The sequence below is a fragment of the Cibotium barometz genome, chromosome 29 (assembly GCF_041138505.1).
Source record: "Cibotium barometz isolate CiBa-2024 chromosome 29, ASM4113850v1, whole genome shotgun sequence".
Classification (NCBI taxonomy): Eukaryota; Viridiplantae; Streptophyta; class Polypodiopsida; order Cyatheales; family Cibotiaceae; genus Cibotium; species Cibotium barometz.
The window spans coordinates 7,342,002-7,358,810 of record NC_141074.1 but is presented as its reverse complement, the minus strand read 5'-3'; the positions used below and the strand labels follow the sequence as shown (position 1 = coordinate 7,358,810).

General features: G+C 40.3%; 1 protein-coding gene across 1 annotated transcript; it reads left to right on the top strand.

The window, feature by feature from the left end:
• The first annotated feature begins 12,607 nt into the window (after positions 1 to 12,607).
• On the top strand, positions 12,608 to 16,291 carry LOC147621793 (ergothioneine biosynthesis protein A-like). Its single transcript, XM_086822817.1, has 5 exons — positions 12,608 to 13,132; positions 13,541 to 13,821; positions 14,124 to 14,361; positions 14,543 to 14,788; positions 14,927 to 16,291. The coding sequence occupies exons 1-5, from the start codon at positions 12,834 to 12,836 to the stop codon at positions 16,152 to 16,154; spliced, it is 2,292 nt and encodes a 763-aa protein (XP_086678943.1). The 5' UTR covers positions 12,608 to 12,833; the 3' UTR covers positions 16,155 to 16,291.
• Positions 16,292 to 16,809: the final 518 nt, after the last annotated feature.

The following is a 16,809-nucleotide window of genomic DNA, read 5'->3' as shown; positions in this document are numbered from 1 at the left end:
AGCAACCCTCATCTCCATTCTTCCCATTATTTTTTGATACCATATCCTGCTCCTTCCACTCCTATTCAACCCAAGCTTACAAGCCTACTTTCTTGTAGATGGCACTACAAGACATCACCAATAAGTCTTCTAAGATCCGCCTTCAAGTTGATTTGGAGACAGAATACGCAACCCTACGCAGTAGGCATGTTGCACCCAATATTTCATATGATCAGCTTCGAATGCAAGGAGCAAAGGCCATTGATCTTTGGATTGATGAAAATCTTTATCCACCAGATCCAATATCTGGTGCCCCTCCACCATTTAAAAGCATTACAAGTTTTCTTAAGTTTGTTGGTGATGGTTTCAATGGGCTTCTTGGCTATTGTAGGAGATTACACATGTTGTGGCTAGATGAGGCAGCTGAAAAGAGGCAAACACAATTTGCCTTCGACCAGCTTCAAGCGGCATCGACTAAGCAGATCAATAGTATGATGCAGAGGATTAAAGAGCTCTTAGAGGAGCTTGAGGTGCAGAAGAATAATCTAGTGGATCGTGTGCGCACAATAAATTAATTTACCGATAATTATGTTCGTCTCCAACACTCCACTCGTAATCTTCGGTGTCGTGTTCACCATTTCACTCATCTTCCCATTGGATATCACGCAAGGCAAAGAAAACGTAAAGCTGTTGGGTTACTTTCTAAGACAGCAGGCGCATGCAAGAGGCGTAAACAAACAACCAGGTAAAATTTTTTGTAGGAATTATAGCAACTTTGAGAAGCAATTAATGAATAAAGCATCTCTCATGGGTGACTCTTGCGATTGTAGGGCATGTGCAACAGCTATACTAGGATGTAACAACGCTGAGGACAATGTTAATGTCTCCCTTCTTCAACATGTCCTTCAGGAGAAGGATATCATGGAAATGATAACAGGTTCTGGTAATGATAAGCTGAGGGAGACCCTTCGTCAACATTTCTTGAAGGAAATCAAAGAAATTGTCACACCCAAAGAGATGCTTGATATATGTGACTCAGCAGGTATTAGCCAGAAAGGTTACAGAGCAATGTACAGGTCAATCACTTTAGGGTTGCGAGCAAAGGGAGTTACGCAATCCTTGCTTCCAACACTTTATAGCTTACAGATGGCAAAGAAGTGTGCTAATGGTGATATTGCATCCATGTTTAATGGTGGGTACAAGTGGGTTGAGGATATTATGCCAATGCCAACAATCAAACCCTTTGAATACAATGCATATAACAATGTCTACATTGACATGGAAGTGCTACAAAAAGCAATGATTCAGTACTATGGCGTCACACTTGAAGAGACAGGTGGAAATGCCGTGTTTGTCTTGAAGCTGGATGAATGTCAAGTGGTTAAAGGTCAAAGACTGGAGCGTGTTAGTTTAACCTTGATGAGCCGAGCACTTAGAGGAAAGCCTTTAGAGACCCAAGAGTTGGATGCAACTGAAGACAGCAACAATAGGGGTCAAGGGCATAAGCAAGACTACTACGGCATTCAATCAGAGAAGAACATCTGGTGGCAAGCAGATGTTCTTCTCTGATTGATGAGCCAAGCACTTAGAGGAAAGCCTTTAGAGACCCAAGAGTTGGATGCAACTGAAGACAGCAACAATAGGGGTCAACAATAGGGGTCAAGGGCATAAGCAAGACTACTACGGCATTCAATCAGAGAAGAACATCTGGTGGCAAGCAGCATGGGTCCTCCCAAAAGAGAACCATGATACCTTGAGGTGGTATTTTGAACGGTCTGGCATTCAACATGTCGTCTCTTGTCAGGTCAATGGTCAAAAGCTTGATGTTCCCGGAATAGGCTGCTTTAACATTGAATGGCACTTGGGTGGCGATCTAAAAACCTTAAAGTGTATGTTGGGTTGTAAAACAGGTGCGAATATTATATTCTCATGTTTTTACTGTTGTCATTCCAAGACAGCAGTAGACTCAAGAGTAAAAGGGAAACAACCTAGCAAAAGCAAAAGTCAAAAACAGGTGGGTGCAAAAAAAGCAATCGTTTTTGGTGCTGAACAGAGGAAAGGATCAAAGGTATGGCATAATGGCATATTAAGTTGTGACCAGAGCAAGCCACCTAGTCGTGACCAGGAGGACAATGCTTGGAACCCAATCTTGGACATTCCACTATGCCAAGTGCATGTGTGCACATTACATGCAAGACTCGCGATTTTGGATAAGCTATTGATGCTCCACATAAACTATGTCTGGAACATGGAGCCCGAAGATCGACGAGAAGAGTCAATACGTGCACTAGAGGGTGTACTTTCCTCTATGGGATTACATGCTGGAGCAGTGGTCTTGACAAAGGACAGAAAATCAAACCCTACACAAGACAACCCTAATAAAATTTGCATGGGTAGATCAAAGGCAAGACACTTGCTATCAAACCACTTGGGTTCTCATAGCCACACTGATTTTGAAATTTGGAAGAAGATATGTGATGTTACAACATATCGAGGAAATGATGCCAGGCTTGGCCTAAAACGTGCACATGTATGGGAGGTGTGTAGTAAAATGGTCGATCTTCTAGAGCGACCTCACCTGGATGACCATGGTATTGAGGCACTTAAACAAGCCACTTGTAGATTTACAGAAGAAATGGTCGAGGCATGGGGAGAAACACACATTACTCACTACATGGTAATGTTATATTTCTTGTGTCCTTGTAGTATGTTCTTCATACTGTTTGTTGACTTTTTGTAATTTTCTATGCAGTATATATTGTATGCACATGGGCCATACTTTCTCGATAGATATGGCTCTTTAGCACTTTGGAGCAATCAAGGCATGGAGAAATCACATTACCAAGCAAAGGCCGTGTATTTTAAGGGCACTCGCCATGGTGGTGGCAAAGTCAAGAGTAATGCGCTCCATGAAATGTTCAACTGGCTCTATCGCGTTCTGGTTGGCAAAAAAAGGCAGAAAAGTCGCGGTAATTTGTCTCTTAGGCGTCAAATAATGAAAACTGTTAATGCAAGAAGAACTGAAGGATACAACAGATCAAATGCTAGGGAGAGACTATGGCAGTGGGTAGCAAGCAAGCGTCGGTGTGGTTCCTCATGGGCTTAAACTCTCTGATTATAATCTTTTTGTGTTTTTAAATTTTCTAAAAGTTTTAAAAAATTATATTTATAGACATATTTAAGTCATTTTTCATTTATAGCCACCACATTTCAATTTCTTCTTTGTGCTCTACTCTCTCTTGCCCTCCCACTATCTCTTGCACTCGTACATACCTAGGCCATGCCAGAAGAACAGGAGCAAGACTTACGGTTTTTCGATCAACTCGGCCCACTACCTGCTACAGCAAAAAGGACAAATCTACCTATAGTAACAGAGCAAGAGGCAAAGGAGATGAGAGAAGAAGAGCGCAGAAAGGAGGCCGAAGAAGCGCAATGCAGGAAGGAAGCTGAAGAAGCCGAGCCTAGTAGAGAAGCAGAAGAAGAGCAGCGTCGAAAAGAAGCCGAGGAAGGTCAAGGGCAACTACCGGAGATTGTTATTGAGGCCGACACCCTAGAACAGCTAGAGGTTATCTTACAAAACAGGGAGGTCGAGCTCTTGTCCTATGGCATCACGAAAGATACCATTGACAAAGAGTTTGCTCTTGTGAGGGCGGCTTGGGAGACAGAAATGCAAAAGAGACAGCAGTCCAAAGAGGACCGGAAGGCAAGCCAAGCACAGCCACAAGCAGCCACAACATCCAGACATCCAGTCAAGAAGTGTGGCAAAAGAATGGAGGGCAAGTTTCGGGACCAGCAAGAAGAGAAAGAGCGTGCACAAAAGAAAAAGAAGTTCAGGTCTGAACGACCACCGTGGGAGAATCAAAGACCACCACCGCCTCCAGCAGTTACAAAGAAGAAGAGAAAATGGAGACCAGGGACAGTCGCGCTACGAGAGATTAGGAAATATCAGAAAAGCACAGATCTTCTCATCCCCAAGGCACCATTCTCTCGACTGGTGAGAGAAACAATGGAAAAATTTACTGACAGGGTTGATCGCATACAGAGTACAGCTCTTGAAGCTCTTCAAGAAGCAGGTAAAGATATTGTAGTTTCTGTTTTTGAAGACTCAGTGCTGGCTATGGTACATGCCAAGAGAGTTACTTTGAAGCCTGTAGATATGTCCCTAGCCCTACGTCTACGTTTAGAGCGTAGCCTTCTACCTCAATAGGCTAACCCACTTTGTAATTCTCCCTACAAAATTTTGTAATGTTCCCAAATTTCTTTGTAGCATTTTCACACATTAATGAAAGCTTTTTGAGTTGTGTTACATTCTTTGTTGAGTCCAATTTTTTTTGTATGCTCAGTGCCAATGAACATTTCATTAAAAAAATATAAAAGCACTATACACACAGGAAAAACACACAAACACACACACACACACACACACATATATATACACACACATACATATATACACACATATATATATACATATACAAATATATATACATATACACACATATATATATATATGTACACACACACACACACATATATATATATATTTATATATACAAAAAAGGTAGAGCCTATAAAGTCACCTAGAGACCCTTATAGAGGGCCTTATGAGCCTCAAGACCAAGAAAATCAAAAAAAAAAATGCCATGTGCGCTACGGCGCGTTAATCGCTAGTTTGACCAGGTCAAACTGTCGATTTTCGCGCCGTAGCGCACATGGCATTTTTTAAATTTTTTTTTGATATTTTTTGTCTGGTGAGGCTCATAAGGCCCTTTAGGTGCCCTAACAGTCCCAAAATCTTATATATTTATATAAGATATTATATATATTTATATATATCTTATAATAGCCCCAAAATCTTACCAAAATCTTATGTCTTATATATATATATATATCCTATATATCTTTTATATATATTATATATATATATATAAATCTTTCAATAGCCCCAGAATCTTATATATATATATATAGGTACACACACACACACATATTTATATGTATATATATACATATATGTGAGTGTGTATACATCCATAAATAAAACATTTTTTCGTACCGCTCTAACCCAATCTCGATTACTTTTTTAATCACAATCACATTTAAAATGAATCCTAAACAATATTTTCTATGAACACATGAACAAAGTCTTAAAATTGCGAGGCTTGAAATGGTATATCACAAGTACGCCAGGAAAAATCACAACTTACAATGCACAATAAAAAACTTTTATTAAACTTGGAAGAAAAGTTTGCATTACATCTTTTTAATAAGCTCTTGGAAGAGCTCAGGAGAGAGAGTTCTAGAGGTTGGTTTCTGGCCTAAGCTTTGGAATATATCACTCGGCTCATTGATTCCTTGAGCCTGAGAAAGGGCACAATGGCCTAAAACTGAGCCGAGATGCTTGCCCGTAAAGCAATACAAGGCAGCTTCCCTAGCTACCAAAATACATTTATTTATGTTCGAGACTAAGGGGTTCTCCGACAAAACTGCACTAAGTGCTTTACATTTTAGGAGCTCGGCATAGGCGATCTCTGAATAGTCTAAATGAAAAACCCACACTATGTCGGCTCTGAGGGCAGGTATGTAGTGCCAAAGAGATGCATCTCGACCCTCCGACTTTGGTCGCGTTCCTCCTACGCGCATAGCAAACTTGTCCACTTCAAAAGCAGTCTGTCAACATGTCAATATAGAAGTTAGGAAGCGTGAAATGAAACAACTAAAAATAATTTGCTTTACAACTAAGAAGTTAGGACATACCTCAGTTGCATCGTCACTTGCAACTAGTTGCTCATTTGTCAAGTTTATGCTTCCTTGGTCTTGAGCATCGCCAGCAACCAAGGGCATGTGTGGTTCAAAGGCAGCTACGCTCTCATAGAATTGCACATCTTGCTTTATTTCAACGAGCGCTTTGGCCACTACATCTTCCAAGGAACTTCTACCAATATCGTATACAAGCGCTTTTGTGAGGTTGTCATCTTCAAAAGAGATTTTCACTTTTCCTTTGTCTTGACCCCCAGCATTCACGGCAATAATAGACAGTGCCTCATCCTCGGGAAACCCGAGTGTCTTGGCAATGTCATCCAAAAACAAAAATTCTTTCCCATCAATAATGATTGGATGCAAAGCCATGATAACAAGGTCTCGGACCTCCTCAAGTACTTCATCCCCCTCTAGAACTAGGTCCGGAACCTCCTCGAGGACATTCTCTTGTAGAGCCACCAATGCCATTGAGGCCTCCCATTGTTCTGTAACATTCTCTTCCTCAGCATGGGCCTCTTGGACCTACTCCATTAGCTTTACTTTGCCCTTTTCTTTTTCCTTGCCACTTTCTTTCGCCACACCCTCTTGTAACAGAAGGACCAACACCATGTCCCAGCTCAGGAAAGAAGTGCCGATGTTGCCCATTTGCAGATCCAAGAGTAAGTCTTCCTCCTCATTCCTGTAGTCCTTTTCTGTGAGTGATTTAAAAACCTTATTAGGCAAAATCTAAAATTCTTGTCTTCCCTGAATATGTACTTGATGAGGTCAACTGGAACCCATAGGCCCTCATCACCCTCAAACATGATGGAGTACGTGCTGAGGTGTTCATCCATATACTGAATGACATCTGTAAAAGCATCCGCGTGTAGATGCATTGTTGCACGCACATCAATTGCTCCCTCAAACATAGGGACGATCTCATCAACCTTATGAAGTAACTCAAGCTTTCCTAGCTGTGCAATAAGTGCGTCAAGTAGAGGTGCCATGACTATGAGTGATTGCAAGAAATAGAGAGTGTGTGATACACAAAGGTGTGCGAAATTGAGAGCAAGTGTTAGGAGAGAACGATAATTGTCAATTGATAAAAATGAGTAAAGTATCGTTTATAAATGGGCGACCTTGTTATAAAAATTTTAAAAACTTTTAAAATTTTTAAGTACCAAAATTTTTTTAAAAAATGGTATGCGAAAGCAAGAACGTATCCTTCCATCGCAAGGTCATTTCTAATTTACTAGTGGCTCAAGCCACAGATGCTTGTGTGACCAACCTTACACTATCACAAAAAAATAAAACTTGCACAAGACAATTGAAAAACCTTAATAAGACAGTGAGGCAAAAAAATTGAAATTATATTTACTTCAATTCAAGATTACATATCCAGTGGTTATTTGATAGCTACACAGCCAGGGAAAGTAATTTCTCTACAAAGAAAAGATCGTTCCTGCCTTTTGCGCACTACTCTACCATTGATTATAAAAGCAAAATCACCACTCAGTGAGAATCGAAGAACTAAGTAGTCGCGTAAGTTGGCAAGGGACCAGTCATCATTCACAGCAACATCTTCTACATCCCCACCTTGCATGGATATATGTAGCACACCCTGTTCTGTAGAGGTTGTGTCGGAGTCTAACGCCTCCCATTCTCCATTTGTAAGCTTCCATCGCCTGTAAGGAAACACAATGGACAACTGTTGCTTGGCAATATGGTAGCGCATCACAACCTTCTCAACTATTACTCCGCATCTGATGGTGTCTCCATTGTGTTGAACAACTTTTTTATCCCATGCAGGTGACAAGAAACAAGTCAGAGCTCTCTCCCCCTTTGCAATCCATAAAGTTGGGGTACGATGTGTGTCACTTATACGGAACAGGTACACAAAGAGGTGTAGAGGTATGAAGCAGGATATGGTTGCTTTGTGAGATCCATATGTGCACTTCATAGCATTTTGCACCTTGCTTTCGATCTGCAAACAAGCCATGGCCACTGAAGCATTGTCTGGAATTGGCCATTCAATAGATGTGAGAGTTAGCGTAGGTTTTGGAACTAATTTTCCAGTACCATTTGCTGTCGTGGGAACCACATATGTATCCTCATAGAAGAAGATGTTTCGTGCAAGAAGTTGTGCAGCTGGACACCCTCCAAAGATTAAACTACCAAGCTCCACATGGTATGCTTCAAAGGTTCCCGAAATTGCCTCCATAGGCTCCCACTCACTATAGTTTGAGGGAAAAATATCTACGTAGAGGAACCCAAGAACAATCAAAGCAGTGCTCAGTACCCCATTATTAGCACACAATTGATTTAAAAACAAGAATATAAAGTGGTGAAATAACTTACAATTTGCAGGAAATCGTTGACGTTGGTCATGGTCTGCTAGTTTCAGCTCTGTTGCCTTGTAAACATGTTGGACCTTGGCTAGCTTTTTTCCATCACGATCTTGTTTGAGCTCCAATATCCGCCCTTTCCAATGGTGACTTTGTATATCAACGTATCGCTTTGACACCTTGTGGGTTCCTCTTGTACTAGGCTGCATCGTAATCCAATTCCACTTCTCGTACTGTTTGATGTTCCAGTGTCCATCCTCATCTTGACCACTGCTACAAGAGAGAGATTGAATACTGATCGGAGGCCTTCGAGCTCTAGAAGAAGACATCAGATGTATATATTAGGGAGATTATAAACCTTGATGGCAAAGGAAAATTGAATGGTGAGAAAAAAACTTAGACTAGGGAGATGTACAAAAGAGAAGGAGTTGTAGAGCAAGTTCCAAGGGCTTGGCTGTGCTATTACTGCACTTTGAAAGAGGATATTAGAGGGGGTGAGAGGAGACAATGAGTAAGATTATGAGAGCCAAAGCATTTGCAACTCAAGCTTCCATAGCTTGGCTCCACTGTTACACTCTGTAAAAGGAGGTTGGACAAGGTAGAAGGATGAAGTAAGGAAATGTAAGTGAGGATCAAACTTCCATAGCTTCTGAGAGGAGGTTGCAGATCAAGCTTCCATAGCTAAGCTCTGCTGTTACACTCTGTAAAAGGAGGTTGGACAAGGAAGAAGGATGAAGTAAGGAAATGTAAGTGAGGATCAAACTTCCATAGCTTCTGAGAGGAGGTTGCAGATCAAGCTTCCATAGCTAAGCTCTGCTGTTACACTCTGTAAAAGGAGGTTGGACAAGGAAGAAGGATGAAGGAAGGAAATGTAAGTGAGGATCAATCTTCCATAGCTTCTGAGAGGAGGTTGCAGATCAAGCTTCCATAGCTATAGATCTAGGTTTCTGAGTGAAGAGAGAGGTAGCTCAAGAGGTAGATAGCTAAAAGAAGTAGTCTAGAGAGTGAAAAACACCCTGCTATGAGAAAGGGGAAAGAGAGAGCATTTTGGAGGGAACGTGGGAGAGAGGGATAGTGGAAAGTGAAGGGGAATGTGCATTGAATGCATGGGAACTCGTTTTTGGGCCTCTATCACTTTAGAGACCTTACTTAATGATGGCTGCAGGCTGCAGCTATCCTTTTCTATAAAAAATAGGAAAAAAATTCATATACGTATAAAATTTTTGAGTTTTAGTTGATTTTAAAAATTTAAAAAGAGCCTATTCAGCCTATTATTCTAAGTTTGACCACTACCTTCTAGGCTCTTACAAACCATTGGTTTTAGTCCACATGTAATCTCCCTATTTGTCTATTTCTTAATCACCTCCATTAGGCAATGGCAAATTAATGGGCCCAAAAAGACTCCATTGAGTTCCTAATGTCTTACACCTTTAAACCTCAAAAGCTGGAGGTAGGAATCTTACATCCTACCCTACTTTAAAAAATGCGAGATGTCCTCATCTCGCAGCTGGAGGATAAACTTTTTTACCTTAAGATCCAACTGATTCTGGGGTTCCTTATAGTTTGGTCAACCCACGTAGAATCATGGGATAAAGATTCCTTCTACAAGAAGAACACACATAACTCATTACCAGAGAACAATTCATTCAGAACATATCATTCATATTCTTAACACAATAATGGTCCATCAGACCCACCCAAAATTTCATATGAATATTCCTCCACGAGAATTTCAGTTATTTACATCACATCACATCTCATCCACATCTCATCACATCGTATTCACATTTAGTACCGTTTTCTACTTTCGATACCGATAGGACTTTTCCAAGTTTCTGCCAATTGCTTGGCCTAGTTAAAGGGTACTTTTTCTCGATGGATATTTTCATATTCTTTCTCAAATTTCTCAAGTGAATTATATTCAATATTCTTCTTTTGAGTAGAAGATTCATGGGATTTACAAAAATCAATTCTACCCATATTTTCCAATAAAATTAATAATGCTCAAAATTCCACTTTTGATAAATACTCATAATTTGAATTATGTCAAAATGTCCTCTTTTACCATTTAATTACTTGGATCTCAAATATCATGGGAATTCTTCTTTTTGCATAAAAATAAATTTACCAAAAATTACTCTTTTACCATTTAAAGACTTGGATCTCAAATATCATGGGAATTCCTCTTTTTGCATAAAAATAAATTTACCAAAAATTCTCCTTTTACCATTTAAATACTTGGATCTCAAATATCATGGGAATTCCTCTTTTTGTATAAAAATTTTTTACCAAAAATTACTCTTTTCTCTTAATCAATTAATTAAGCATAATTATAAAAAATTTATTTCTCATGAATATGATGAAGATCATTCTTTTTGCATAAGATGTCCAATCCTAGAATATGGTAGGAAGTCCTCTTTTAGCATTATGCATAAAAATAAGATATGTATTATTTTTTAAAAATTTTACCATAGCTATTACTGATAATTCTCAATTTTTTCTAAAGAATAAAAGCTTGTAATAAGAATATGATAGTAGTTCCTCTTTTATGCTTAAAATCAAACTATGAATTTAAATCATAATCATAAACTTAATTATGATTATCCCACTAGATTAAGCTCATTCCATTATTTCTCTTTTCCCAAATTGATAGGATAATCTATTTCTCATTTAGAATCAATCAAAGTAGTTTTTAACTACTTAAAAATAATCTAAAAGAAATAACCATTATTTTGTTAACACAAAATCATAAAAATACCATTTTCTTAATATCTAGCTTATCAAGCCTAGAGTTCAGCTTTGAATTAAGAGACTATCATTGAGAAGCATCCTTTTTCAAATTTAGCCATAAAGATGGCTATTCTTTTAGAGAGAGAGATTTACTTAAAGAAAGCATTAAAAATAAGCATAAAGATTAACTTTCTCTTAATTAAGCATTAAGACTTTAAGGGAAAGCTTGATTTGAATTAAAAAAAAATATTTAGAAAGCTTCCCAAGCTTGAGAGGGGTTGAGAAGAAGAAAGTCATTGAGATAAATTGGAAAAAACCATAAAATTTGATTTTACCTCCAAGTTTGGCTTGATTCTCCATTATAAGCAGTGAACCGACCAATCAATTGGTCCACCAAGAGGAGAAGAGCAATTCCAAGAGTTGTTGTAGAGAGAGAGAGCTCCAAGCTCCCAAGAGAGGAAAATTTAAGGGATAATAGAAAATATGATTATTTTAATATAATACTGGCATAGTTAAGCTCTAATATTTTATTACAAATGACTGAGGGTCTATTTATAGACCTGTGTGAGGGAGGCCACTAACCAAGTCCAACTGGGTTCTAGAATTTTTTAGGTTCAGGTTGACTCAATTTGGACCAGTTTGGCTCCCTTTTTGATTTGGTTTGATCCATGAGAGAGGAGAGATAAAAGCATCACAATTTTTTTGAATTAAAAACCCTTCCACACATGTGAAATAGGCACCTACCTCAAAAGTCCCCCTTTCCTTACCAAGGTGTCAAAAATGCATCATTATTCTAAAATATCTCATTTTTTTAGTAATATCTCATAATTTTTAACTAATAAACCTTGTACTCAGTCAACTCTTCATCTTATGTGAGCATTTACTCATTTTTGGGTATTTTCTCTTTATTCTGTTGGATTTACCTCATCCCAACACTTGGATACATCCAATTGGCCCATTGGAACCTTAATTGGACCATAATCCAAAAATTTCTAAAAATGTAGACCCTTAGGCTATTTTCAATTAATTCCTAATGCACATTGGAAAGTTCATTTTGAACTTTTGTTTCAGGGGAATCCATTTTAGACACTAGGAGGATTCTTATATCCACAGATATCTCAATTTAGGATTATCTCTCTCTAGATATTTTCTCTCTCTAGGCCGAAACAGGGTAAAACAAGATCTTTCTAGAGAGGGGAATAATTACAAGAACAGAAGGGGAGGTTCTTACACGTTTACACCTCAAAAGCTAGAGGGAGGAATCTTACATCTATTTTGAGAAAAGAGAGAGTGTCGTGCAAGGTAAAAGCACCACTTTGTATATTTTTGGAGACTAAGTTTTTTCGATGAATAAAACTTCTTCCACTTGTCCTGTTCTTTCTGTGTGTACCTTATAGTGAATTTTCATAACAATAATCCTCTTTCTTACAATTTCCTTGCCACGTATATTTTTCCACTTTCAATTTATCTAATCCTTTCACCTTAATGCGATGCACACTTCATGATTTCACACTTACAAATTAATATGCACACTCACACCCACCTTGAATTTATGTAATCCTTTCACCTTAATGCGATGCACACATCATGATTTCACACTTACAAATTAATATGCACACTTACATGGTAGATTTGATTTTTTTTCTCTTTCAAGAAATCTACACATCACTCTGTTTTTTTAAAGCAAAAGTTGAAATTTATTAACTATCTTAACCCACATTTCAAAGGTAGGAATCCTATGGAAAATACACTAGAGGTTTTTTTTTCCCTTACACGTGCAACGTGTGCAAGCCGAGCCAAAACACTTGTGCAAGCGTGCAACGTGTGCAACGTTTTTTTTTTCCCTAACACGTGCAACGTGTGCAAGCCGTGTCTCTGCTGCATGGCCAAAACAGCTCGCGAAGAGGTGTACGGGTAGGAGCGGGCTCAACACTTGGTGCTGTTCGTCGACCACGACTATAAAACCCTAACTCCCACTGCGCCGCCTCCATAGCCGCATGCTGGGCCTTCTTCTTCTTCTTCATCAGCTTCAAAGCAGCCATGGACAACGGCCCCCCCTCTCACAGCACCTTTCAGAGAGTTCTCCATGGCTTGCAGAGGAGAAGCCCCAAGGACATCCCCTTCTCCCTTCTCTATGATACCAAGGGCTCGGATCTCTATGAACAGATTGTGGAGCTTGAAGAGTACTACCCTTATGCAGCAGAGAGTGAGCTTTTCAAGCTCCATGCCGGCCGCATCGCCGGCACCATCCCGCCAGATTGCTTGATCACAGAGCTCGGCTGTGGCACCGCAACCAAGACTGTTCATCTCCTCAACGCTCTTCAAGCTCTCCATGGAAGGTATGCCCTTTAAAAACTGCAGCTCAATTATCCAATGTCGGGCCATCTCTCATGATCAGATAGCCGATAATAATTAGGCTTTTTGATTAGATGATTGAATGTTTAATTGGATAAACAGGATAATAATTAGGCTTTTGATTAGATGATTCAATGTTGAATTAGATAATTAGTGATAGGTAGGTTTTCTATTCTAGATGATTATATATTTGATCAGATAATCATGCTGTAATCAACAATTGAAAATAATTAGGGTTTTAATTGGACTGTTTATCCAATTACACATTCAATCATCTGATTAAAACCAGTATAAATAATTATGTTTCAATACTTAATTACTAAAGATCTTGTTGATTTGGGAGACACTTAGCTTTTTATATAACCACATTTTTCTTGCTACTTTTTTGATAGGTGCCAGTATGTGGGCATAGATGTGTCTGGGAGTGCATTGAAGCAAGCTCACAAGAATTTACTTGAGCATGTGCAAGGGTTGAGCCCTGCAAGCCTTCACTTCGTCAAAGACGAGTACATGGAAGCCCTCAAGCAAGTGAGGCAGAGGTTCCCACACAAGCTTTTTTGCATCTTGTGGATCGGAAGCAGTGTTGGTAACCTCGCCGACGATGACGCCGTTTCTTTCATGAAGGAGGTTCTAAATACTGTGGGTCCAAGGTGTCAGTTTTTCCTTTGCACAGGTACTCTCTTACAGAAATATTTGAAATAATCCTGTTTACACATGGTTTTTAGCTCTTTTACACTAATTATAATATAAATTTCTAAGCCATCAATGGAGTGATCAGATTAATTTCTCTCTTTTTAATTTCCAAGTTGTCAATGGATTGATCAGACTAAATTTCGACGTCATCAATGGAGTGATCAGATTAATTTCTTTCTTTCTAATGTAAAAAGGTTTGACCCCATGTTGCATATTAATCATTATGTGCCAGGCACTTACCCCATGTTTATGGATGATTCTTTTTCTCCTTATGTTTTACAGACCTATGGAAAGATGAGGGCGTGCTTTACAACACTTATTGTGATGGTAAGGGCCTCACAGAGAGGTTCATCAAGAACGGAATGAAGAATGCCCTGCTTTTACTAGGCCATGCTGCCACCCAAGAAGAGGAGGATTCCTGGTTGTACCATGTCCAGATCAACACCAAACTCCGGCGGGTGGAAATGTGGGTTATTTTCCCCGACGGCTTGCACATTGAAGAGCATCAAATTCACATAAGGTACTCAAAACACGACAGCCTCATGACACCAAAGGTTGTCGAAGGAAGTAGTGCTCTGTTGAACCTAATATTTCATGGATTGCACCTGTGTGTGTAATCAGGGCTCTCCATAAGGTAAGGTATGGATGCAGCACTCTTAGGTGCTAGTGGAACTCACAAAGTGGGTTTTTCTTGTGAGCAGACCTGGTGACAGAGTTTTGGTGGAGTTCTCTAGAAAATTCACTGTCCAAGATGTGCAAGAGCTGGCTACCAAGTCCGATTTCTACATACAAGAGGCTTGGTGGAACCAAATATACGGCTGCCAAATGCTGTGTCCAGGCCTTCAAGCCTTGCTGAGTTGTTGGGATGATACAGATGCACTTTTTGATGGAATCTCAGATTGGTGTGCGAAGCCAATCGACCTTAGGCACCCTTTCTTGTTTTACTAGTGAGCCATAATCCTTTTCTTTCACTCGATTGCATGCTAAGAGGAATTATTTGTCGTTTAACATGCATGTAAATACTACTCCTGTTGGAAGGCCTGGTCCCAACCTTTTGAAACATTCTGTTTGCTATGACTTTGCAGTGGTCACGTGAGTGCGTTCGCCAAATTGAAACTTTTTGACAGAGATGAAGCATCAGACCTAGATATCATGTTTTCAAGGGGTATTGATCCGTGTGTGTTGAACCCTTCAAAGTGTCACAAACACCCCAAGCCTCCTCGTGAGTGGCCCTCACGTGAGTGCCTTTGTGCTTATGTTAGGAGGGTGAGATCCATGGTGATGAAAGCTATGGAGGACGGAACTGTACCTATGCGCCATGTTTGCTTTATTTTGGAGCATGAGCGCATGCATCAGGAGACATTAGCATACATGATGGCACAGCTAACCAAGGCAGAATTTGAAAAAAAATCCCACACTAATCTAGAAACAGAAAGGAATTGCAATGCAGAATCAATGCAACACGGCTCCATTCTGAAGCAACAAGAGAAATGCGTGAATAATGACAATCATATTTCTAATGGAAAAACTGCAGGGAAACCCAATACCCCAAATGTGTTGATTTCGCCAGGCAAAATAAGCATGGGTTCGCAGCCATCGGATTCCATCTTTGTGTGGGATAATGAGCAGCCTACCATAGAGACCACTGTATCAGAACCTTTCATGGTGAGCTCAAAGCCCGTCAGCATAAGAGAGTTCATGGTCTTTGTCGAGGGTGGCGGCTACGTCACAGAGGAATTTTGGGAGATCGAAGATTATTCCCACTTCAGGCACAAAGGGTACAGATGGCCAGCAACGTGGTCGCAGTTGGACGGCGAATTCTACATACATGGGCAAGGAACAAGCAGGCACTGGTCAGCAGTCATGGAGGACCCAGTGTATGTGAGCTTAGCAGAAGCTCAAGCCTATTGCAAGTGGGCTGGAAATTTCAGGGTAATGAGTGAAGAAGAGTATCACAAGGCCCTCCCTGAAGAAGGGAGAGGATTGCAAGGATTGAGGGAAGGGGGGTGGGAATGGACCAGCAGCCCCTTTCGGGGGTTCCCGGGGTTCAAAGCAATGGCGGAGTACGAGGAATACTCTGTTGATTTCTTTGATGGTAAGCACTTTGTGCTCAAGGGCTCGTCTCCTGCCACTCACCCTGCTCTCATCCGTGACTCGTTCCGCAACTTCTATCAACGGCAGTACCGCTATGTGTTCGCCAAGTTCCGCTGCTGCAAGTCTCTCCCCAACCCCAATCTTTCTCCTCTTGCAAGAGCTGAAACTAATGGCTCTATTTCGGACTGCGGCAATGGGAAATTCTCTCTCCTCATTTGATTGTAAAGCTGTTGAGGGTACCATGTCTCCACTTTAAATTTGTTTGAATTTACCTTGTAAAAAGTACCTGCATAAGCCTTAGAACAACAGCATTTTGAAAACAAAAAAGGCTATGCTAGAACATTCTGAAATCAAAACCCAGTCTGAAGTGTGGACCATGCTGACCTGGAGAGAATTCTGAAGTCAAAACCCAGTCTCAAGGTGTGGACCATGCTGACCTAGAGAGAACCCTCTTTCCCTGCCCCTCCCTCCCCCCCCCCCCCCCCCCCCACACACACACACACACACACACGTGCACGCCCTAGAATGGAGTTGAAATAATCCCTGATCCAAATTCGCAGAGACCACCACCAAAGTAGGTGGTGAATGAGGTCAAAATTGAGCTTTGGGGCCTCTCTCTCTCTCTCTCTCTCTCTCTCTCTCTCTCTCTCTCTCTCTCGTGCAGCATGTGAGAGAGTGGTAGAGCCCTATTAATATATATGGATAGTTCCCCCATTTGGCATAGATCACTAACGAATACATGATACAAGAAGATTCTTACTAATTCTTATAATTAGAATACACTCCAAAGTCGCTCACCCCCCAACCACGAATCTCCCCTCAACCAAGGGCTAGGGTTCCACTCCCCACAGGCCAAGCAAGCCAGCCATTGTGT

Bases quoted from the DNA above. Each gene is read 5' to 3' on its own strand.
- LOC147621793 (XM_086822817.1), top strand. From the start codon at position 12,834: ATGGACAACGGCCCCCCCTCTCACAGCACCTTTCAGAGAGTTCTCCAT. The intron at 13,822-14,123 runs GTACTCTCTTAC...TATGTTTTACAG, and splicing joins TCAGTTTTTCCTTTGCACAG to ACCTATGGAAAGATGAGGGC. The intron at 14,362-14,542 runs GTACTCAAAACA...TCTTGTGAGCAG, and splicing joins GAGCATCAAATTCACATAAG to ACCTGGTGACAGAGTTTTGG.